The 26,267-nt window shown below is 39.0% G+C and overlaps 1 protein-coding gene across 8 annotated transcripts in view; it reads left to right on the forward strand.

The window, feature by feature from the left end:
• Positions 1-200: 200 nt before the first annotated feature.
• Positions 201-26,267, forward strand: part of mast4 (microtubule associated serine/threonine kinase family member 4) — an 87,809-nt gene continuing 61,742 nt past the window's right edge. For 7 of the 8 annotated variants that reach the window (XM_069513423.1, XM_069513430.1, XM_069513424.1 and 4 more), the window contains exons 1-3: positions 201-756; positions 15,501-15,654; positions 21,633-21,766. In XM_069513423.1, coding sequence (XP_069369524.1) covers positions 514-756; positions 15,501-15,654; positions 21,633-21,766 — 531 coding nt within the window. In that variant the 5' untranslated portion in view covers positions 201-513. Of the gene's footprint in view, positions 757-6,393; positions 6,692-15,500; positions 15,655-21,632; positions 21,767-26,267 lie in introns of those variants that run through there. The other variant, XM_069513431.1, reaches the window with a different exon arrangement.

Consider the following 26,267-nt stretch of genomic DNA (forward strand, 5'->3'; position numbering starts at 1 on the left):
TCTCTACACCCCTGCTTGGAACTTCAACACTTCTGTGCATTTTCACTTCTCACCACTGATCGTTTTCACCACGGGGGGGGGGGACACACGCTTCTAAAGATGGTGAAAACTCGTGTGGTTGGTTTGGCAGCAGCGTGGCTCTGATTGGTCCGCCCTCGCACGTTGTGGGCGGGGTTTCTTTAGGCCACCAGGCTTGTACTAGTGCGTGGAGAGCGAGGTCAGAGGCAGCGTGGAGCAACACAACACTCACAGGAGGCGGCTCCGACCCGGACCGTGACGCCAAACTTCTTCTGCAACAGGCTCCAGGAGACATTACAGAGTTTGCTCCACGTCGTGACGTTGTTGTTTTGTTTTTTTTTAAATTAAAGTTGCGCAGAGAGCAGCGTCATTTTTAACGCCGATGACCTCACCGGGCTGCACAGGTGTGCTGACGGGCTAATCTGTTCTGCCTCTTCATGGAGTCGTCCTGGTCCCGGAGCTGCTGATATTACCTGGAACACAACAGCATTAATAATGGAGCTCAACCGTGTTAACGCAGCTGGAGGCTGCGGGAGTCTGTCGTCGTCCTCCTCCGGGTCGCACACCTTGTCCGAGGGCGAGGAGGCTCCAGCTGCCCGGTGCGGTCTGGCTTCTGAAGCCGGAGACGAGAGTCACAGCTCGGACACAGACAGTGTCAACGAGGCGGAGGACGATGGAAACACACGGCGGGAGGAGGAAGCAGCAGCAGGGGAGGAAGAGTGTGAGGAGGACGAGAAGGTAAACACACAAATAACGTGTGACTTAAACCAATGGGGATGCAAACATGGGGGGAAAGAAACGAGTCATGTAAAGTGTCAGTCATCTCTGTAATATTAGTCATTAGTCACCAAGCAGAAGACTTGTGAAACAGTGATCTGACTGACTTTACTTTACGGAGTAGTTCTCAACAACATCCTGCTCCAGCTTCACTCATAAGTCAGTAAGAATGCTACCGTGCAAGTATTATTTACTGTAATCATCCAAGTGTGAGTAAAGAAAAAGCATAACACAAACAAACAGCACCATATAAACAAAGCTTCACACAAACATATACAAACAGACGGTGGTAGAGTATAGTACATGTATTCAAATTACTATCATACTCAAGGTTTTTCTCAGCTTTTCTTTTACAAAAGGTAGATCATGTAAAATCAGTAGAGCACACACCTCCACTAAGGCCCAACAGTCCCCTTATGAATTTACCCGATCCATATTTTATTTGGGTCTGCACCAAATTGCACTCATATCAGTACATTTTTTTCTCACAGCAACATCCATTAATGAATTAATTATCCTCTGAGAAATCAATGGGGAATCATTCCAGGTTTCATGGTAATCTATCCACCCGTTTTGTTTAGTTTTGCTTTAAAACAAACAAATAGACAGGGGTGAGACTATCTCCTTGGCAGAGGCAATAGTTTTAGCAATATAATGAATCAATAGCAATATAACAAAGGTTCAATATATTAATGTTTAGTGAAAGCAGAGTGAGGAGGTATAACACAATAGATCTACCTCAGATTTGTACAATGTTTTGCTCTCGTCAAGTGTTTTCTGCTCATGAAGAAGAGTTTAAAACCACAACCATCAATCAGGAGCAAGAGACAGTCTTTAAACTAAAAAAATGATAATGAAATGTATGTTGTGTGTGTGATGATGTTACACAGAACAAAATGTTTTCTGATTCTCCTCTATAATACATCATAGATGACACAACAGATGCAGCTCATTGTACAAGTATAGTTTACGCTGTGTACTCCTCTGACTTCATGCACTCATACTCAGTGTGTACTTCTGAGTCTTGCAGTGAACAGATGCACTGCTTTCTGTTTTAACTTCGAGTCCTGTCTTATGCAGTCATAGCCTAGTTAATGAAGTGACAGGATTGTTTATCATTTCACCAGCTGACCTCAGCCTCAGGTAGTGTTTCTTCTGTATTAGTAATAAAACTGAAACTTGGCATGCTGATTTGTAAAGAGTTTGTGTTGCGATGACACTTCAGATAAATAATGATCTCTCAACAACAACTCCAAAAGGTCATTAAGTTCTGTGATGGGGCAGCCCAAACATTTTACAAATCTGAGATGTGCTTGCACAAAACACATATATACAGAACCTTTGATATATTATATATATTATACTATTATATTGTGATAATTAGTGATATTGTTTTATTGCCCAGCATTTTTATAGGTGTATCTAATAAACTGTAAATTAAGTTTGTTTCTTTCCAATATCTTCTTTTCTTCCACAACAGCGTGATAATATGGAGTTTGTGTTTTACAGAAAGAGGACGCATGTTTATAGTGGCTACCTGGATTTGGAAAAAATCATTAGCAACTTAGAAACAGTTGGAATGTTTTAATTAGGGTTAGTATAGCATCATGTTAAGTGACCTGGGTTTTTCCGATTGCTGACAATCAGAAAATTGATTCTTAGCTCTGTGACTAATGTGATGATTATACAACATTAGAGGCACAGACTGGGATGAACCTGATCTTTTAGAGGAGATTGTTGTGTTTACCCAGGATCAGATGTCGAAAATAAGAAGTACATAATTTATGTCTCAGCCATTTAATTCAGATAACCTGCCATGGATACTTGATGCTTTTATATTATACTGCATGAATGCCCCTGCATACTGGTTTGACTAGCTTGCATGAAAACAATTTCAGTCAGACAACTCACGTTCAACTGTTTATTGCAGCATTAGAACATAGTTTGTGTTTGGCGTCTAGGCTCCAACTCAATCACTCCCCCGATATGATTACACAGATATGAGGGGAGTGACGAGCAAATATTTGTAACCCCCCCCACCGGAGGCTACAGGTGGTTGCTGGAGTGGTGGAGGGGCTGAAGTAACTGGTAGCGATACTGCAGCAGCAGTGCGAGCAAAGGGGCTGATGGGAAATTTCTCTCTGCTTAAATAGGCTGCCTAATAAGGTGGGTGTGTAAAATAGATGTTTGTGGAGAATGAGGTATGTCACATGATGTGTGTCACGTGATTGGAGCAGCGCAGCTTGAGGTGGCTGCCTGAACTAGCTCGCAGGATTCGCTCCATTTAAACTGGTGCATGCGAGCGTGTGTTAGAGATTTCAGAGCTACAGAACCTTTCCATCATGCAGCATGACTCCAGGCTGTGGGTGTGGTTAGTTGTCAACTTCTCTGATATCCAATATGAGCAATGGGGAAAATACAGAAAATTGTGCAACATTATCCATGTGAGTCCACACATTTGACTCAGAATTTCTGGGGTGCAGTCATTATTGATCAATCACTACTTTTTTGCGTAACCTAAGCCCACATCACGAAACTTAAAGTGTAATAATTGCTGCGTCCTGGAAGTTGAGAATACACAGAACTGCAGATCAGGCCGGAATTGTGAATGTTGTATGAACCATACACCTTTCTCTGTGAGATGTTAATTCAATATTTGTAAACATCAAACCGCAGACTCTTCTCAGGAACTGACATCCTCTGGAACATAACTCCAGGGTGGTGTCATGTTTGCCAACAGTGGTGCTCAGCTAAATTGGCTTGGCGACAGATAGAGCTGAGATATCACAGACGCTGGCAAGCACCAAGTCTGGTCTCTTAATTTGTACTTCTCTCACAGTAAGTCATTCAAACCAAATTATTTGGCTAAAATAACAATGTTTTTCCTCTATTTTGGCTGATTGAATGTAATTTTGTTGTTATTGGAGATGTTTTATGATGTGTTCCTACAATAGACTATCCAAGCACACCAGCCCTTATTTTGAGCCAGTGCAGTATGAACCCTGTGGCCTTTTACCTTCCTGTTCCCCTTTGAAATGTCAGTTTGGAGTGAATTTAAAACCAGTGACCTATCTGACGCTGGCAACAGAAGAGATGTAATTTGAACTGTTATTCTAAACTTAATAGACACAAACACCACGGCCAAGAGGTCAGGTGACCTGTCAGTGAAGAGCAGCTTTCCAGTGACGTTAAACTAGGGCTAATCAGGGAACTTTGACCTTTGTCTCACTGCTGTGCAGTTGAACTTACGTGACATCACATCTTCATACCGAGCGGCTCAATTACCACTGTGTCTTCACTGTGCAGTGTGTCAGTGAGTGCATCTCGTTCTATGGAGCTCAATGGGATTTGTCCAAAATATTTACTTGTCTTCACAGAACTCGGCGTTGCTGAATCTTTGTCCATCCCAGACTTCTAAATCAGTCCAGTGTGGTGGGCAGTTACAAAGAACATTATCTGCAGTCAGAATGCGATTATCCCACTCATAATCCTTTCTTTCATGCACTAGAGAAAAAAACAAATGGATTATAACAGGTAGCATGGTGTCCAGATTTATTAACATATGGTGGCCCAAGCTCACTGGATGTATAACTTAACTTTCAATAATGACATGTCATTGCAAATTATTGGTAGCAGTTGCACCTGCTTTCCTTGGATACACCATATGACAGATTGTTAATCATTGTATTCCTTACCTTTGACCCTCTCATAATCATAAATCTATAAACCATACTTTCACTTTTCTACCCGAGATGGCACAGTTGTGTGTTGTTTAATCCCTCCATTTCCTATTTTCTTGCTTTTATATTTGTTGCTGAAATAACAAACGTGATAATTAAAGATCAGACTCATCCTGTGGGTTTCAGCATTAAGCCTTATGGTATTATTACAACAGTGTCTGTTATTTGAAGCCTGTATATCCACCGACATGTGATAAGCTTGTGGGCAGGTCATTTGGGCATAAATCAGCAAAGAACAACAACAAAGACAGAGAACACCTTTTCTTATTCTTCCCACATGCTAGGCTCTCACTCTTTCACTCTTGGCAATGACTGCAGATGTTGGTGTAGTAGCTACTAGACAGTTAGGTGGATTATCTTCGGTACACAGTGTGAGCACCAAAACAAACAGAACCACTTCCCTATAGGGTGAGAGGCAAAATGTGTTGAAATGAAATGTGCTCCTTATGCAGCATTAAACAGTACACTCGTGGAATTATTCTTAAAGTGGATCATGTTTTAAAATAAGTTTTTTTTCCAGAATATTTGGCCACGATGCATACTTTGTAATTTCACTGTGGGTTGTAGTTCCTTCCCAAGGATTCAGTTATTAGAAAGCCGTAAAAACACCTCAGTCAGACTATTTGCAGTACGTTCTGCTTGAAAATGACTTAACTGTGAATAACTCTCTTTCTCATAACTTCTTTATGGATCACTTTTGCTTGATGAAACTGGCACACTCCTTGGCAGTGGGGTTTGTTCAAATAAGGAGTAACCATGTGTGACGCTTGGCAAACTGAGTGTCACACATGGTTAAAGGATTAAACCCGCTGGAAGGTTTTGCTGAATTTGAGCTGCTGTGTTTAGGTTAGCAGAAGTCTCATTAATCTCATCAAAGACGCGCTCGTTCACTTCAGCTACGTTCATCATACAAGCACCGCTTCTGTTTGTTTAAAAGTGTCTGTGCTGTATGATGAAGAGAAATTGTTTTCATGAAGTAAATTGAGGCCAAGTAAAGTTCAGGCAGGCACGGAAGTCATTTTAGATCCGTCTTTAATACACTTAACCTTTCTTTAATGATGTATTCTATGTAAACTGACTTTGGTACTCTGTCTTTGTGCATACAGTGCTGCTCAATAGAGAGCACACAGGTTTTATTGTGTCCTAAAGTGACTGAACATTGTAAACAACTGTCAGGTTAAATGTGGTTGTGTTTGCATCTTATAACATTCATGTCAGAGCCTTATCTCCTATAATTCTGTCCTTGATGTCTTTGACAAACAGCACATTTAAATTTTCTGAAAGTGATGGAAATCAGCGGCTGAAAAATCCACTTGCATCACTTTAAGAAGCTATTCTCTGCTTTGGGGAACTTTTACTCTGAGTTGTGTCAACAATAATTTTAGTACATCCAAACCAGGGGCAAGAATAGACAAGTAAAAGTATATCATCTAAAGCCAAATACTTGTTGTTGCTGGGCTGGGCGTGGTTTTATAGTGTAAGAAAACAGTGACTTAACTGGCACATTGTGATGTTACAGGTCACTGGTTGTTATTGTGAGCTTTTTTTTATGATATTGTTGTGTGGAAAATGATGTTGGATCATTGCAAAAGTAAATGTGAACTTGAAGATTTGACTTAGCTGATGATCACTGAACAAAGAGTAAAACATCGGTTTCAGTCTGACTAGATCCTTTTTATTATTATAGCATCTTGACAGTCTGATCCCTGAAGTTTGAAGGGCAACTGTCTGGCATTGCATCTGTGCGTGCTTGAGTATCAATATTTGCTTCAGTTTGACAATGTTTAACTCTGTCTCTGTGCAGTGGTTCCAACCCTGTGTTGTGCCCTTGAATAAGCAGCCATTTATTAAAGCATGCAGACAACCAGGGTAATAAGAGGGACGTCCATTGTCAGTGTATGCTTCACGGCTAAGAGGATTACCACAATCTGGTTAAGACTCTTTTCACTCCCTCTGTGGACCGTGCCTCTCCTGGATCCATCTTTGATTTTTGACTCCTCAGCCCCGTCTTTTGTATGTCTGGGTTGAGTCCACCAGTTTGCGATGACTGAGCATTTGAAGTGATACAGCAGCTCAACTTTGTTTGTACCTAAACAAAAATGTCTCTAGGTCGGAATTTAACTGTGGGTCAGTGTTCATCATCAGAGGGAAGCAAGGTAGGAGACTCCAACTGTTGACATAGCTGATTGGATTCATAACAAGGGTTAAAATAAGGTTATGTAATCTTTTACGTACTTTGTAGTATTTAAAGTGTGTACCAGCTTTCGTAAACACCAGTAAGTAGATACTGGTATGTAAACATTTGAATGAATGGCAATATTGTTAAATTGATATAAAATGTTCCCCTGAGATGTTATAAATAATGAAATGATAATGTACAACTGTGCATCAATAAACACCTTTATATCCCTCTACCTTATAGTGTTATAAACCTTGTAAATGCAAAAGTAATACAAATGTTTCTTTCAAAATAATGAAATAAGAACATTGAACTTTAAAATTTGGTTTTGATTAAACTGTATGATTATTTTGAAGGGGGTAGTGCTGCGGTTGAACTGTAATTCATTATACATAGAGAGACGCTTTCCTGTTTTCATCATATACTCACAGATATAAATGTAGTTTAGTTGGGCTCATTAGATTGCTTTAAAAGTGTTTGGCGATAAATGCTGGATTTAGGCACAAACACAACCCTGGTGATCATTCTGTTATGCTGCTCTGTAGTGATGCATTTTTACTTGGCTTCTTTTCATTTTTTCCTGGGTGATATACACAGGTGGAAATCATGAGTAAAATGTGATCAGTTCTCTGTCCGAAGGCGATTTTATGGAATGTATACACCATGTGTCAAAGGAACTGTGTTTAATAGAAGGAAAGCTTGGTAAGAAATAAACATGGTTTAATTATTATTAATGCTGAAGATAATAACTCTCATTATGGTAAATTGTATGCAACAAGAGTAAAAAAAAAGAGACAGGAAACTGAATCCCTGTGGGAGAGCAACACAAGTTTTAAATAGGGACAGTAAGAAAATCTAAGTGTTTGTCGGTTGACTGAAATGTGAAGAACCCCTTGGAGACTTTCAATCACATAAGAGTTATTTGGATTTTAGCTGGGAGACTTTTAAGTGTGCTGTTTTCCTCATGGGTAAAACTGTCCTCAGTGTGTAGAGCTAGGGGAGAGGAATTCAGGGCAGATTTAAATTCGGGGAGAGTTGAAAAAGACAGATGTTGGGTGAGGAGGTCAGCCAGAACATAGTTTGTTCTACTGCAGTTGACCCTGAGAAAAAGAGCAATGAACATGCTCTCTATCTCGAGAGTTCACTGAGCACAGTTCACTAACATATACAGTAAGTATCACACAAAATGACCGTTCCTATTATATAATCACAGCATGTTTGTTTCTGGAGTCACGTTGGCGTCTAAATAGGAAAAAGGAAGAAATCCCATGGTTTTTAGTGTTTACAGAGGCCGCAACAACAATCCTCATACATGTCTTCAAACAGCTGACAGTTTACTAACCCCCTCCCCCAGGCTTCAATAGTCCAATCATAGCTTAGTGACCTTAACAAGGCATTGCAGGCCTGTCAGGTTTTGGATTTCTTCACAAGCTGAATCAGTGTGCATACAGTTAGTGTGTTACTCAACATGTAAGGCAGTGGTCACAAATTTTTCAAGCCAAAGATCACTTTTTAATTCCAAACATAAGTTAAGCTCTACCACCCTGATATCTTAAAAATAAACAATTTCGGAAGGTCCTAGTTAATATTTTTGTAATTATTGTTAAAGGCTTAATGTACAAGCATAAATATACACAATAAAAGGCAGTTATGCACCATCGAGTATGAAGCCGTGCATCTTCCGCTCCTGCAAATATTTTACAATAAAACCCCTATTTTTTTAAACAAATGAATGGCTTTGGCTAACAAACACTGGAGTGCTTTTATTTTGAAATGTATAAAGGAAGTGTTGCAACCATTTATGTTTGTGACATGAATTCATCAGATAAACATTAAAACTTCTCTATTTATTCTGTTGTCAACCACAATGTATATTTGTTGCATAAGTCACAAACGTACGTATTTCCAACAGTTCTCGAACCTGTTTCAAGTACAAAGTACTCCAGCGTTCCACTTTCTGAATCCATTCATTTCTTGTGTTTAGATCTGCTGATTATGGAGGGATGGGGAGCTTCTCTCTGAACATTTAGTGATTATCTTGTTGAACTGTGAAGACCTTTTGGTCTCATGCACAGTTATAATTTGGAAGTGAATTCATTTGAACCAGTATGCTTTGATAAATAAGAATGAATCACTGCTATGAATCTAAAAAACAACTCAGAAGAAATTGAGGCTTCAAAAGAAGATGGTCATTGCTTGCAGGCTCGTAATTTATATATACTGGTAGACTCATTACTTATTTATCAATAATTGCAAATTACAAGTTAAACATAATCAAAAGGAAAAAAATAGGATAACGAGCTCAATTGCACGTTGTTAATCTTTTTTTTTTTTCAAACATTCATTTAAACTGTAATGCCACGTTTAAATTAAAAGATATACAGGCTAGAAGCACGTCAGGCCGTCTGAAGTAGTTTACTCGTGATCCAACAGAGGGCGCTCACTCTCAGCTTGCCCTTTTGCATGTCCTCTTGACCCATCAGTAAAGTAAGTCAGCAATGTTATGTTGTTGCCTGAAAATACAGGACACTAGCATCCTGAGTGGATAATTGCGATACCAATGCATATGAAAAGCATTTTGTGTTCTCTACTGTATATGACAAAGTGACCAACAAAGATAAGGCTTTTTTCTTGACTTTGTAAAAAGCAGGTGCCTTACTATTCAACGACAATAAATCTGCGGGCTCACCTGTTACCTTTCCACCCAAGTGAGGCAGCAGAGAGAACAGCATACACGATTGGAGCAACATTGTTTTCAACCCCCCATGACTGCTGGGAGCCTATTTGATTACATTGAAACGAATTGTGCATCATGTCAAATTAGTTTGAACTTGATGAGAGAGATTATGTGAGAACACAAATTTACTGTCTCTGGTGTAATTTAAATGCAACAACATCGAAAGTGAAAGGTTTTCTTGTTTGTGTTATTCATTGTGGACCACAAGGGTAAAGTTGATTTGTATTAGTCTCTTTGATAATGGTAAATTAACAGCAGTAATCGATGGGGGAGAACTTTTTGTATCTAAGTATTCTACATTTATCTGTAGGATGCACGTGTGAAAAGTGTGATTACCACTAAATGTTGTTCTCAGTTGTTGGGTGTAGGAAAGAATATGATGGAGGAACAATGACAGGGACAGAGATGACTGGAAATGGGTATGGGGTATTACCCATTGATGTCCCTTCCTGTTTTATCGTAAATGAGTACTCATTGTGTCTTAGCAACCACCGATAGACGCTAATGGCCATATTCCCACTCATAAACGGTTCCTTTCTCCCATCTCAGTGAATTGGTAAATAACACGTCAGCACAAATCCTTCAAATGGAAATAATATCCTGGGGTGTGCATACATTTGCTTATTTTCCCTTTGTGATGTTGATATACATTTACATTTTTAAAATGTGGAAATTATGACTCAACCCTCTTGACCTTGTAAAGCAGAACCATGTGAGGAGGTGAAGTATACCATAATATGTCTAATATGTTGTATGAAGGACAACACAGTTTCCAAGTACAAGCAGCACTTGGGTTGTTTTCATAATTGAGTCTTGTGGTCTCACAGTGTGGACCACATACAAGTATGTGAATACCACATAGTTTTTTCTGGCTTGAACCATTGGAGTATTTATTACCTGACCTTGGGGACAGTTTCCCCAAGTGCAGCCTCGCTCTTTCATTCTTGTATTAGCTTGTGAAGTATGTGCAGCTCTTCCTGCTATTCTGTCCTTTTGTTTGTCAGTTTGTTTGGGTAGCTGTGCATGCTTGTGTATACACCGGTATAGAAAAAAAGTTTCTCATCTTTGCAGTAGAGTGTCTTTTCCCACCTCTCAAACATTTGTCTTGTTGTTTTGCTGGTAGAGGTCGACAGCAGGGGTAAGACCTCAGAGTGTTTGCTCTGCTTGCTGCAGATCAGTCTTATCTACACTGTTAGAAAAGTTCCCTCTCCTCTTTTCCCAGCAATGGTTAGGTGACTCATGGCACATACCCCTACATCCTTGACTAACTTTTATTTTACTTCGTTTTCGAGGTTTTTCCTGTACTTTTCCTCTACTTTCCTGCACATTGTTTGACTTTTTTCCCCATTCCACTCATTCTGTCTACTCCAACAGCCTTTTATTTCACATTTACAACATTCACTGGCAGCCTAAAGTTATCAGTCAGTGATTATTAAATCTACCTCAACCAATATTTTATATTTATCAAATGACAACGTCAACGGTGTTAATTGTATTGATGAACCTACAGGGAAGTTGCAGCAGAATCTGCAACATCTCCTGGCCTCACTGAGATCAATAGGTAGAAACCAAAATTACAGCTTAAATAGTCTGTTTCTGGATCACCAGAAAATAGACTCCAAATGAATTATACTGCTGCTGCTACCAACTTCAAAAGTAACAAGTCAATATTGTATCACAACTTTTGTCTGCTGCCCCTAAGTTGCAAAAATGGCTTTTATCATTTGAATGTTGTGTTGAGCTTTATGCACATTTGAGTAGCAGGAAATATTGAAAGGGGTTTGAGAGTGTTGGGTTTCAAGCTAAATGCATATTGTGGTCAGAGTACTGTGAACCACAAGAGCATCAGGATGTCTTGACTGTTCAGTCTAATGTAAAATCAAAGTACAAATGGTAGAATCTGTATTCTCAGTAGAAATGATAGTGTTACAGCAAATACAGTAATAAAACCTCATTTGTCACATACAAATAGGTTAAGGTTGCCCCGTCTTTCAGTGGGTTAACACAACTGACTTTGCGTGTTATGCTTTACATCATCTTTGTCTCACGTGTGTTTGCTGTCTGTTCTTTGCTTTGACAACAAAGGATTGTTGGTACTGTCCACTGTGTTTGAAGCTGAGGGTGGAACAGACGATGGAGGAAAGAGGAGCAGGTCAGGCTTTTATCTAGCACACAGGAGCCCTGCTGCAGGGAGAGAGGGATGGTGGTAGGTGAAAGGGCAATAGCTGCTGCCAAAACTGCAATGTGTGTTACCCACAGTGCACACAGCAAGAAGACTGGAATTGGCTCACTGCAGGTTTTCTATGTAATCAAATAGGCATTTAAAGGGCTTACACCCGCCCAAAATCAATGCAGATGTTCTGGACTGGAAGAAATTTGACACATATCCTTTAATAACAGAGCTTACTGCACTACTGTCTTGTAACATGCGTTGAATGTGCTGAATGGGTTTACTGATCCACCAGACTATCATGTATAGTTGGATGATAACGTCGAAGCTCCGAAAATCCAAAATCAGATGAAACTCTGCTCAGCTTTTGCAGCCCTCCAGTTTCCACAGACTCATATTTCTGCTTTGTGGTGCATCACCCAAGTCTGGATGGCGAAGACAAAAGTTTGCATGGATCACAAGAGCTGTGCGTGTTTGTGTTTTGAGTTCACATATGTGTTACTCATTCTAAGTAGGCAGTAAGAAAGTGACTAAAGGTATTGATTATTGGCTCTTCCATGTTTGCGTAGTCAAGTGAAAGCCAATGTCTGACGTAAAATACACACGTCTCCAAACTCCAGACTTTGACCCAGAGCACAAACAGCACTGATAGTTGACTATATTACCTCTTTTTATAAGCTCAAATCACGTGCCAGTAATAATTGATATGGTCATATCTTCTTGTAGCTGGTATGCAATCATTCTAACAAAAGAAGCTTTTGAAAATGAGACTTATATTTTCTCTGACACAGTATACAACTTCCTTTGTGATGTAGAGATCATATAATAGAGCGACATCATCCCTCAGGCCATAGTACACACTGCTCCGTGTATTAATACGATCCTAGGTGTTCCGGTCATAATGACCTGTTTGTAAATGCTTCTGTCTCTAAACAATGCAACTGGATGATGCAGGAGTTTACCAGATTATATCCTGTTTGCAATTATGGTCTGAGTTCTTGGTTTCCATGTTCGTATATTTTGATTCATAGTGCAAATCTTAATGGATTGTAGGCTCATCTTAAGTGGAGAAACTAAGACTTCACCACATCATTTGAAACCAACATGCATATGAACATTTGGGTATCACAGCTCTCCGTCTCGGCCTCAGCTGTGTTTACTGGCTCAACTTGAGGTTGTGGGTGTGTGGTGGTGTTTGTCTTTGTGGGTCTAACTAGCAGCAGTAGAGTGTTTAAGAAAGGCTGAATTTTTGTTAGACAAAACATTTTATGTAATAAATGTATTAGGGTACAGGTTTACAATTAAGGTGAAATGTATTTTACTTGGCCATTGATCCACAAAATCCTATGACTGTAGGAATATAGTTAATGTTTTAAAGTATTTTTATACAAACTCAATATTAGATATATATTTAAAATGGACCCAGTTCAGACAGAGACAACCACATCAACTATAGTTGAGGATATCTGTCTATGACTCATTTGTAACCAACTCAACCTCAAGGGCATCTTGCAACGTCTTTCTCACTCAAAATATTTTTGTGGTTAGTGCGGCCATATGTTAGAATGTTCTGCACAGAAACTTTTTTTATAGTATCGTAGAAAATCATGTTATATAATGAAGCAAATCTCTTCTGAGAAGACATACTGTACTTTGAAAACATTCTTTTTAATGAAATATGACCTTGTGATGTACTGCCTGTGCTACCAGCACTGAGGTGCGAACGCACAGAAATGTGTCCTCAATGTGTCCTGAGAACTGATCAGCCCACATTCTGAGGTGCCATGGCCACATTGTTTTCGCTTTCAATGCAAATGCATCCTGGGCCACATCTCAAGTACCACCTATTCAGCTGAGGTCTTTTGACCTGCTAAAATTTCACAATGAATCAGATATACTTTTATGCTTCTTCATTTGTTTGTAGCCACAATGTCAACACTGATCACCACATAATGATGGATACTTTTCTCAAATTGTAAAGTGGACCTGCCCATTCATTCAAGACCCTTCTGACTCCACTCACTCATTCTCTTCGCTAACACCAACACAAACACACAAACATAGTCATTGGGCACATCAGTAAACTCAGACCAGGGGAAAACTTGATTTGATCTGAGCAAACACAAATCACGTACATATTTATTTGCATAAGTGAGATGTGATCATAAGTGATCACAGGAGACACATTTAGGACACATTTTAATGCCAGATGTGATCACATAAACCAAATGTGGTCAACTTGTGATCAGATCTCTGAGGACGGATGTTAATACCACGTCTGAACAGGGCCTCTTACTCTTCATCTCTTCGTTCTCGGTGAAGCGTAGCCACCCTACACAGAAAGCTCTTGGTTGTCATTAATGACACAGGGATCATAAATCATCCCGTAGAGAGGCAGAGGTTATTTCCTTCCACCTCATGCTCTGAGCCATTTATGTGTCTTTGTATTCGTAGGGAGGGCCTCTTCCTCACCCCGCTGGGCATTGTTATGTGGTCTGAGCGTCATGTAAGGTCATTATCTCCTTAGCACACTATGGGCTGGTTAAATGGATTGTTGTGTGCATTATATGTTAATAATGGATGTCGAACCTGGCATTGTACTTTTATTTAGGCATTTGCAAATTGTCTTTACTTTTCTTACTATATATGTTTTATCTTCCGCTCTCTCTGACTGTTTCTTTTTCGAAGATATACGGATTACTGTCATAGAAGGTTTTGAATACTGGCCTACTTCTTGAATCCTGCCACCCTGGGTGTGGAAACCTCACAAGTTTTGACTTGAAAGAAAAACTCAAACTCCTATTTTTTGTCTTTTAAGCTGTAAGTACTGACATGATATGGAGGACTCCCTGGGAATCCCCCGTCTTAGATCACTTGAGAAGTTGAGCCCTGCCCTCTGGGTTGCCTATGGTTCTTTGATTTGCAGCTTTATTTAGCTTTAACACAATGCTCCCTTCATGCGAAAAGACTCTCACAGCCTGTTGCCCTACATTTTTACCCTGTGTAAATTTCTGCCAACTTCACCAGATACCTGATTAGTGTTTTCTCCTCATCTTAACATTACTGCCAGTTGAATATATTAGGGTTATAAACCAGGGTTGTTTCCTGCTGTTATTCAGATGCTTTACAGACAACATGATTAATCAGAAATCGAGGAAGAACTTTATGGATGAATAGATAATTGGGGTTGTATCTATTGTGAAGCAATCTGATACTAATGTCCACTATCTTGTATCATGATACAGAACCATGCAACAACGATATCCAAACCCACTGCCATCGCTAGCTCAGCTTGTTGATCTCTCATTATTGAACTAAATGACAAAAACACATTACAATTGCATTTGTCATGTGACTGTTGGTCCAACCATGGCTCTGCGATAAGACCTTAAAAACGAGGTATGAACAGAACCATAGATTTAGAGAATCTTTTAACCTCTAATAATTAATTGAAAATCATCATATGCTGCAGCGCTAAATGTGCCACTGTGTACAGGACTGATAAAACCAAAAATATATAAAGACAAAGCACTTACACAAGCACTAATGTACTAAACACTTCATAAATACATTTAACAGAACTTATTGTGTGTACTTGATTACTATAATTAAACCTCAATGTAGGCCAATTAATTAATCAATTATATCAGTCACCGTTTACTCCTCTCTTCCTCACAGCTCATTATTTGTAAAGATCTTAGCTCACTTTTAGCACCTAGCTGTGCTATAGCTTACTGTTGTTTGGTGTATTCGTTGACTATTATACAAATATCCACATCTTGAAAACTATAAACTGATATTTAAGATCTTTTGTGTTACAAAGTAACTGAATACATATATATTTTTTAATTCCCTGCTGTTTCTTTCTTTTTTCTTTAGTTGGACCACATCCTCTGCCCTCCCTCCATGTCCTTCAAGAAGTCCAGTAACCCAGAGATAACTCACGGGTTAAGTCCTGCTCTCAAATTTAAACGACATCTTAGTGAAGATGGAAGAAATGTGCGAAGAAGGAGCCTTGGGGGCGGTCTCACAGGTAATAATTTCACATATGGTCTTAACATTTTACTTTGTGTATGCAGGCTGCTTTCGACTGTCCAGCTGACGTATTTATGGCCAACGGATTCCACACCAGCACACTTTGTGATGTGGGGTTTGCAAAGTTGCTCCTATAGCAGCTGAGTTTCTTTTAATTTATTTTTTGGTCATGATCCAAATGTGGAAAACATGATCCTTGTATGAAGAAAGTGCTTCATATATATATTCTATATATATTCTTTCTTGGCTGCAGTTCAAGATTCATTTTAACTCTCATGCTTGATAAGATTTATGTCAAGACGTAAAGTCACCCACCATCACATGTTGTTTACAGTGTTCTCCTGCTGCATGTAGATTTATTTGCGGCACTCAACCCCAGAGGGAGGTAATCTGGTTATGTTAATCCTTATCACATTAATGGCCAGATATAAATAGATATAAAAAGTAATTTCACCTAAATTAAGAACATGGATATGACACCTTCAGTCATATCCAGCCTTGTACATAGTTTCGCTTTTATCTGTTGGGCCTCTCTCTGATATCTGAGTTATGCCACCATCCCAAAGCAACTGGGGTCAGTGGAACTTAATTTGAAACTTGAAAACTGTATTTCCAGAAGTTGCCATAGTTACTCTGGATAATCAGGATAATCCATAGGCTGTGCTGTGTTTTTAAGTGTTTTGTTACCTTTTATCTGGAAAGAAGTTCTCAAGGACACACTGTGAAATGAAAAAAAAAAAAAAAACTTGGTAGTAATAAAGTGATAAACATGGAACATCTGTGACTTAAAGCAGCCTCTGAAGAGAGGGCTGCTCAAGGAATGGAGAAGCCAATAAGATTACATAATCTGCAAACTGTAGCAATTTGACTCAAATCACCAGAAGTTGGATGCAGAAGTAACAAAATTATCAAGGTATCTTTTCAACACCATATTTTCTTTGGCTATAAAGAAAATGAAAACATATTCTCTCACTTAGCTTCTCACTGTGAAATGATGGGCACATCAGGAAAACACAATTTCATGCCAGAGGTTTCTTTGTCAACACTTGTCTAATGGCTTTTTGATTGTGTAACACATTTGGGAAAAGGTGACTTATCTCTGTGTAGTTATGAGGATTCAACATTCAAATCCAAATTTGATCACAGTTGTGTGTTTGACTAACAAGCTCTTTGTCAATGGCGACTCTTCAAACCATGCTCCAAGGGTCCAGAAGAAGCAGGTTAGCTTTTAGTTATTCAGGGTTATTGATGTTTTTCAGCTTTACCAGGTTTTCTAGCTTTATGTATAATCTGCTCATACTGTTTGCTGCAGGTAATTCCCTTAACAACTCTATTTGACCTAATATCTGTGCATATATCACTAGTGTTTTCCACTGTGGTCCATGCAAGGGTGTTATTTATACATTTCTCATTTCTACAGCCACACTCAGTCTCTGGGAATAAGGAAGAATGTGTCAGCAAACAAGCTTTTTACTGATTTTGTTTTGGTGTCGGTAGGATTGCATTTTGTGTGCTCTTTTTTAATGAACCATCCTGTGTTTCAATGAGGGTGCTGTCAGGTAAAGTCAGCAGAGTACTATGATTTATGATTTTATAAATAGATATTGCCTACCAATCAACTGTTGTCAAATAACCTGGCAAACTGGAAAGAGATGAACAAGTAGTTAAAGAACCAGTGTGTGAAATGTATTGCCATCTAGTGGTTAGGTTGCAGATTGCAGCCAACTATATGCTTCCCCTCACTCCTCATTTTCTAAACATGCAGGACAGAAATGCTCAGCTGAAATTCAAAATGACCCATAACATTGCTCAGGGCCAGGGATAAAAGTGCATTATAAAGAGCTTTTGAATTATGCATCTTGAAATTAAATGCATCATTTTCAAAAAAGTTATGTGTAGTTTCTCCTTTTCATGTGTTTTGTTAACTCCTTTTCACATAACAACCTTTTAAAAATAATTCTATAATAAAATGTTTTATTACATAGCAACAGTTTATCTGTTTTAACTCCTCCTTTTCTCTTTCTTTCCCTCTTATACCCCCCCACCCTCACTTACTTCTGTGATTGTTATCTCGTCTCGTCACTCCCCCGTGTGTGATCCCTGACTAGAGACACAATGATAAGCTGAGTAGCATCATGCAATTACAATACATGCAATGGGTCTGTGAGTTTCCCTGGCTGCGTGTTAAACCTCGCCCTGCATGGAGCTTCCACAGCACAACAGAAACTACACTGGCAACAAAAGAGATGTTTTGTTGGGCTTGATAATTCTAAGTGATTTATCAGTTATCTTTTCATCCAGAGAGAATGGCGCCTGTTTCTGAAATGAAACTGCAGTCAGCACATTAGTGACCTCAGAGGTAGAAAAGTCAAATTTTGTCCCTTCTGTGCCACTGTAGAAACATGCAGTGCAACATGGTGGTCTTCATGGAAGTGGACCTGCTTCCTCTTTATATAAGAAGGGCTCATTCAAAGTTAATGAAAACCCTGTGATTTTTCATGTCATACAATATTCAGCTTTATGCACTATTGAAAACACAATTATAAATATATCCCACTAAATCCTACATAGTGATCCTTTACTTGCTCAGTTTCAGCCTCCCTCTATATTAGTCTGGCTCCCTTGAGCATAGATACATCCTTGTCTGCTAACTATAACAAATGATTTATATTGTGACCACAGCTTTGTTTGCTTCTATTCAGAAGACAGGTTGATGTTTTATGGCTAACAGTTTCTTTTCATGTGGGGTGTAAACAGAGGGCCTTCACCTCACCGATTGTAGGTGTTGACCTTTTCACTGAAGGTTATGTTTTCATTAGATACAGCTTTAAATGTGTGCTTTACTGTTTTACTAATAGAAGAAAAAAACAAGATGCACCGACAAGCATGAACCTGACGCAAGTCCATTGTCTTGATTGTGTTATGAAAACAAGATGTGTGATGTATTTCTAGTTGGAGATAGGATGTGATTGAGATTGGGTTTTCTTCCTTGTATTGATTTGATCACAACTTCATTTGTTTTTACAGTATACTGAGTTTGCATGAGTTATCTGGACAGTACCTCAGGTTGTTTTTTGTAAACTTCTGTTGATTTGATTAAATAACATGCTTGAATATTTATCATAATCAAACTCACACTTTGAACAAGCAGAGAAATATATAGCTGAAATATGCCTCTAAATTTGCTCATGAAGGAATGTACGGAATAACCACATGGCAATTGTTGTGGTTAGGAAATCAAGTTCTTCTTTCAGCCTGTTCAAATGTTATACAAAATACTTATTTTTAATACCACTGAGGAATAAAGAGTGTTTGTCTGTTTGACAAAAGCCTTGAGTCTTACATGATGAACAATAGAGGACTCTGACTGAGATACTGAGTATAGATTTGACTTGTTCCTCTATAATTCACACAATAATACAGGACGGTAATACACATGGTTGGGAACAGAGTGGTCTGACCTTGCAAATACCTGTGTTGAATGTGAAACTCTCCTACGCAAATCTCCTGACACCTGACTTCCCAGAAGTGTTGACTAGTCTGATGAGAGATTTCCTTTATGCCGGTATGTGATGTGATGGCTCTAGTGAGGAAAGCGTTTCCTCCTCATCCTGTTTGGTCTCCCTTCAGTTCTCTTGGTTTTACTGCAGTGATCACAGTCTGAACTACGGGGAACAGCTCAGTATATCTTGTATTCACTTACTTTATGTACTGTATATTATTTAGAGGTTGACTTCGGTCCAAAAACCTTTTGGAATTAGGTTTCATTCCAATTTTGTAAAATGAATCTACAGATAAGTCAGGAGGACAACACCCATTGTTGAAAAATGACAGTGTCAGTATTTACTCGATGAAGCAAGACATTTAAAAATAACAGTTTAATGTCAAAATGTTGCCATGCCTGAAAACCTTTCTGCATCAAGCCATTAAACTAGCTGATTGCAGCACAATAAAGGTCACTGAGGTTTTTCCCCTGATAAGAATACATTTATCAACTAACAACAATAAAAGCACTCATGATATCAAGTAGTGGAGATTTCCTATCACAGGTAAGTGTCTACAGCTTGACTTTCATATACAGCAGTGAAATAAACAGAAAGCACAGAGCCCGAGCAGCAAGGACGAGACATTCATGTACATTTGTTTTGCAGTAAACATTAAATTGTCGCCACTTCAGAACAAAATATCCACAATCTGGAATCAGTTCTTTCCAGTTAAAAGCTCTGGATGAAGGAGATATCAGCATTTGGCCATATAGCATGAGTCATTTCTGTTTCTCAGTCTACAGATCGTCTCTGTCTTTACTGTGTCAAGATTGTTAGTCCTCCTCTCCGTCTCCTGGAGTTTAAACAGGAAATGGAAATATACACATGTGGATAAAATATGACAACAGCACGTCAATTCATGGAGTGCCATTGTGAAACAATATGATTTGCAGGTTCCTCTGCTTAGGGTGTTTATACTACTATGTCTTGCAGTTTGAGAAATAAAGAGGGTGGCTGGGAGTCGATTAACAATAGCAGGAGCATTTAGTGCCATCTACCTGTCAGCCCTGGAAACTGAAACTGGATTAAAACATATTTTTTAAACATTATTTTTATTCTGTGTGCTTTTGTGTTGCTGCATCCATTATTTCACGAGACTTTGAGGTGCGTGCTGGTGCTGCTGTTATGTAAAGTTAGGATTGTCAGTGATCTCTTAATAGGCTTTCTACTCCTCTGCTCTAATTTAACCCTTTGACCTCCTGTCAGGTTGCTCATGGGTCAGAGGTTTCAGATTTACAGTTCTAACTCTCAAACATAACTCTCAGACAGCTGAGATAATGTTTCTAGTTCATTTTACGGCCTGGACCATCTCCTGAGTCCCCATATACCCTCTCCTCTTGTGGGTCAGGAGTTGTTCAGTGTGTTTTCTGGGACAAACAGTGGTTAGGATTTAGCTTGATGAAAACCGTACACTGGTGTAAAGAATGTTTACATCCTGTATCGTCAGCAGTGTACTTAAGTAGCCAACATGTGCTTAAAAGTAAACATTTATTATGTAGACAAATTTCCCATTTGACAAATCTATTACTATACATTAAATAATTGTATTGTTTATATTGAGGTATATATGTATATATGTTTTTTGGGACATTTAATTACACATTTGCATCCAGTCAAGTATTTTAGCTTGGTGGTTTCCATCTTTGGGATTTGGCAGCTGGGGGTCACAAGACAATTCTCAGGGATTTTGACATAACTAATACAAGAGGAAATAAATTAAATGAATGAATGAAATAATTGATAGTTTCACCACCAATTTCACTGAGGGGAAGTTGTTTAGATTAAACCCAGACGTTTTTGAAGGGAAATGTTTTATAAGGTTAACATATTTTTATGTATGTGAAATATCAATATGAAAAGTAAAATAAACTACAGCTATAACATAAAACTGCAAAAACATAGTATTTCACTGTGAAATGTAGTGGAGAAAAAAAATAGCACAGATAGGAAATACACAAATTAAGTACTACAGTTTTACTCAAGTACATTGCTAGTTGTTTTACGAGGGCTAGATGATATGGTCAAAACTTATTTCAAGATAAATGTTCATATCTGTCGGAATCAAATATTATCATGATAAATTTCACATTGTTACTTCTGTTAAGTTATTAACAGATTATTTTTATTATTTCAGATTTTTTGCTCCTGAGTGAAAGTTGTGCTTTTAAACTCTTCTGTATTAGCAAAGAATGGCAAACACTCACAAATCTGAGGTAGAACCGTGTGTTCTACTTCCTCCCTGTGCTCACACATGGATAAATACTATATTGATGTTTATTGTACATGTGTTATATTGCTATTGATGAAAGTGATATTGCAATGATCATAATCACATATTGTTTTATTTCCCAGCCCAACTTTCTACCTCCGCAGCTGGTTATGTGCTTTAGTCAGTGTTTTTAAGTGATCTCATCCTGCTGTTCTTCTGCAGGAAAGTATCTTCTGCTACCCACAAACCCCCAGCAGACACAAACAGCATGGCAGCCGTCGTCCGAGATCTCTAACCTGGTCCGCATGTGCTCCTTGAATCTCGGAAAGTCAGACCCCTCCCTTACCTCAAGCCTGGTGAGTACTCCCTTCAGAATGACCCTCATCATCACAATCAAAGCAAGAATGCTCCAATTATCTCTTTTTGTGAACAGAGTCTGATAAAATCAAAAGCTGCTGCATGTGAATTCCACTGAACGGGTTGTTGTGTAGCAGGACTTTTCAAAACCAGAAATATGCATGAAACTACATTATCTTACACATTCAATACTCAATTATAATCTTAGTAAATTTTCTAAGAGGATATCTCTCATTATGGATGGCCAGAGGTGAAGATGGTTCAGCCATGTTAGCAGAATAACGGAATTCAAACATCAGTGTGAAATACACGCGAAAGTCAATATTCTTCTTCTTTTCCCTCGTTCAGATGATTCGTCAAGTGAAAGCGAAAAAAAAATGGGTAATTTCTGAGTGTGTCATTAGCTTTTGTCATCTCTCATTATGGATATCTCTCATTATGGATGGCACTATTTTGAAAGGGCTTCATTAATACATTTGTTTCATATAGCCACACAACATCTTTTTCAATAATGAACAAATGCGCACAAAACCAAACACTTTTGATCGTTGCATACCTGTTCGAGTTAGAGGAATGTGCACAAACGTAAACACTAATGCAGAAAAAAACCAGAAACGTACTTTTTGAAGAGCTCTGTGTGAATTTCTAGTTTGAAGAAGATGAAGTCATGAAGACGTATGACCTTCACCGTGGTCGCACCGTTCTTTCAGATGACACTGATAGATACCCTGAGGTGCTCCGTCGTGATCTTGTTTTCTGAGGAGGGAGATGTAATCAGAAGCAGAGGCTAATCCAATGCTGTAAATCTATGAGTCATTCCCCATGTGTGTGTCTGTGTGTGTCTGTGTGTTATCAGTTAGACAAAAGGTTAATGTAATGAAATGCTCGTGAAGATTGTGTTTGTGTGTTCGTTTGTGTGCTTGTATGTGTGTGTTTTTAGATTAGCTGTGAGTTTATTTTTGTAAACTGACATTAATGATCTAAATGGGTCAACGCAAAAAAAGCCACTGTAACCTGAACCATGAGCGTGTCTCAGATGACTTATGACATCATTACCTCGTTCACACTGACAACATAATGAGACTGCTACAGTATATGATCCTTATGACTATGCCTGAGGCTTCATAAAAGCTGATATAATCTTATATATTTACTTAACTTAAAATACAACATTAACAACACAAAGACTTTCCAGATGATTTGTATAATTTCATTTTTTATCTGTTATTTTAGGAGCAAAATATCCCCACTCCTTCCCTACACCGGGGGGCACTAGCATCCTTGTGTTTGTAAGAGCCACAAATGAATCCCTCTGGTTAATACGGCCTGCATAGTGAATGAATTGATTCATGATTTCCTGTAGCATAAATGTCCTCCACTTGATAAGTCCTCCAATCAATGTGTTGATCCTCTTAATGTTTTATCAATTAGGACCTGAATGAATCTGAACAAACATAATTCAACTTCCAACTTGCCAGAATTGTAAGATTCTGTATTTTATAAAACATTCTACCAAGGCCTGTGAGTACTTTTTTTACTTGGATCCATCACACCACAGCAGGACTCTGTGATGTGATGGTCTGTAATTCAACAATGATGCGTGGTAGGGATCCAGTATATTGTTCTAGGACACTTCAGTAGGAGGGATAGAGCATCTCCTGCTAAACAAATGTGGGATGAAAAACCTGTTTAGAGGGATTTGCAATAATCTGCTAAGATATTTAATCACAGTTCATATTGCCAATACATTGTATTTGATATAAAAGGACGATACAGTCAGTCAGAAGTTAAGACTTTGCACTCAAGAGGCTGTAATGGTTTCGTTTTTTCAACATATATCTGAAAATTGAGCTTGTCACTAAGACGGGCATTGGGTGGTAGTGCACACACTCATGATGCATCACGTGCCCTCTCCACCATGTGCCATTCTTCTTCATTCTTTACCCATATAGGTAAGAATATGCCACATAGTAAAAGTGAGTCTTGGACAGAGATTTAAAAGAAAAGATCTCCATGCTGGGAGTTCCACAGCTCACTGGCAGAGGCAGATGGTCAGTCATTGCTTAAATGAGCCATTGGTCAAATTCAGACTAAACTGTTCTGGCCTGATTTGATGTGGAGATAAAACACCAGAGTCTTGGACCTGGTTCTGATACAAACCCTTAGATCATCTGGTAGCATTAGGGTGCTCATCCTTGTGTGTTGCAGCATTGAATGTCCAATGCAGAAGTGATATAGCCTGTTACTCTTGCCTCCAGCTTATTTTCCGAGGCTGTCAGATCCTCTGGGTGGCCGGCAGTGTGTGTTGAGGTCAGCCATTGAAGCTTGCACAGCCACAGAATCTGTGAAAATCAGGGACATCAGGGAGGTGGGTGATCAGGCAGCTGACGGCATATACTGTATGTTATAAGTTCTTCCCTGGCAGCAGCTAGAAGAGACAAAGCTGTCAATCAGCTCATCCTTGTTTTCGAGCTCTGACTGCAGGCGGTGAATTTCATTCCTTAACTGTGAGTAAGCAAGTCAGGCCGCCACAGACAGCTGGTCCAAGTGTAACTCATTATACAACACAAATGATGGAAGAATAAACTCAAAGCTGCAATATAAGTCCTCCATTGATGGTTAGAAGGGATTCAAAAGTTTAACAACTGAAAAGATCATTGGAAACTGTATTGGAGTCCTCAATGAAATGTATCCAGTTAAACACTACTGCAAGGTTGTATAGTGGATGCTAGAGAGCAGTGCTGAGGGCATTCTAAGAGCAGCGAAGTCCATTGTAACATCAAGAAGTTACAGAAGCCCTAGCAGCTAATTTAAAAGCACAGTTTCTGAATATAAACTGTGCATTTCTCCATGGATTAAGGACTTTAATACTCTGCTGTATTTGAATAGAACCTCAAGCTGCTTTACAATCAAAAAGATTTCACACTCCTACAATGTGGGACCTTTAACAGCAGCTTCTGCTATTCGAGTTGGCTGCACTAACACCTCAGGGGTTCATCTACAGTCATTGTATCATCCTGCCTTCAGTAAATTGGTTGACCTTCGGAGAGGAGTGAAAGAGACAAACTCGTCAGCTTCTAGGAGCTGAAAAGGAAGGTGCTGTTATTATTTTTTTCCCCACTGACATTAGAACATTTTGATAATATTTACTCTCATTTGTCTTTGTTTGGGGGATTTATTCTTTGCTTTACGACTTTAACAGCATCTTCATTGTGCCTAAAAATAACGGATGATTCATGCTGTTATGTGAACAGAGTCGTTTTTGTAATTCGTAGTGATGGTTATATTACTGCAAAGATCTGAGTCCCTGAACTTAGTGACATAAATGGAGCACTGCCAGCAAACACTGTGGTGCTGCATCTAGATTGCTGAGATTGACATTGTCATTTCCAACCGGTAGAGATGCTCCGATACCATTTTCCCTTTCACGTAACCAATACCTTACCAGTGCATTAAGAAAAACCATTGCTATAATTCTTGAGACGCGTGGTATCAAATCGGTACACAGATTTGCATACTCGCCAGCAGTATCACAGGCGTTCCCCATGCTGGTATCGAAACATCAGTATTCTTATGATTTCATCAGAAGTACAAGCATTTAACATAAGCAGCTGCTATAAGTGGTTCAAATAATGTGGTAAGATAGAAAAAAATGTCAACTACAAACAAAGGGCGTGTGATTTGTCCCTCAGTCTCTTACTCGTCATCACCTTCACTGCAGGTTTAAGACCCCTTTGGTTCCGCCATGCTTCACCCCCCCCCCCCCTCCACCTCACAGGACTCCCGTTATTGCTTTTTGCCTCTTTTCCTCCTCCATGCTCCTCCGTCATGCCCCTGGGTGTGCATGGCTATTTGACTAGCGTGGCACATCTCTCTTGACTGTGATGCTCTTTGGCAGAAAATCAATACTTCACCTGTGGTGTGATATGGAGATAAGACTCAGTCATAATCCTGATGCTGTGCCTTTGTGGACTCTCATTCTCCCTAATAATTGAAGTCAGTGATGTCCTTTACTGATATCATTGTTGTTGGAGCAGGTTGTTGTTGCAAAGAAAATAACTGGACTTTATCTAAACAAACATGAGGCGCAATAGTATTTATGTACATTTTGTTGTACTACTGGATGTTTTAACCAGCTTTTCAGCAGTTCTTTCCAATGTTGTGAAGAGAAATTAATCTAACCTGCTTTCTACCCAAGAATGTCTATGGCCTTTATTGTAGAACACACACACACACACACACACACACACACACACACAGAAACACACACACACACACGGTGCACCAACCTTCAAATTAGAGAAAGAAAATATTAAAGAGATCAAGGCCTCCAAATAAATCCATAAATTAATAACAGTTAGCAGTTTCCCTGCAGGGTGCAGAATTCCAGCAGCATGAATAGTATTAACTATGTTACTGTATAAAATAATTAATCTTGCTTTTCATGAGGTGCTTCTAAATCGCTTGTGTCCACATGCCCTGTTATGTTCAGCCCTACAG

This window comes from Paralichthys olivaceus, chromosome 18 (genome assembly GCF_024713975.1).
Source record: "Paralichthys olivaceus isolate ysfri-2021 chromosome 18, ASM2471397v2, whole genome shotgun sequence".
In the NCBI taxonomy this organism is placed as follows: Eukaryota; Metazoa; Chordata; class Actinopteri; order Pleuronectiformes; family Paralichthyidae; genus Paralichthys; species Paralichthys olivaceus.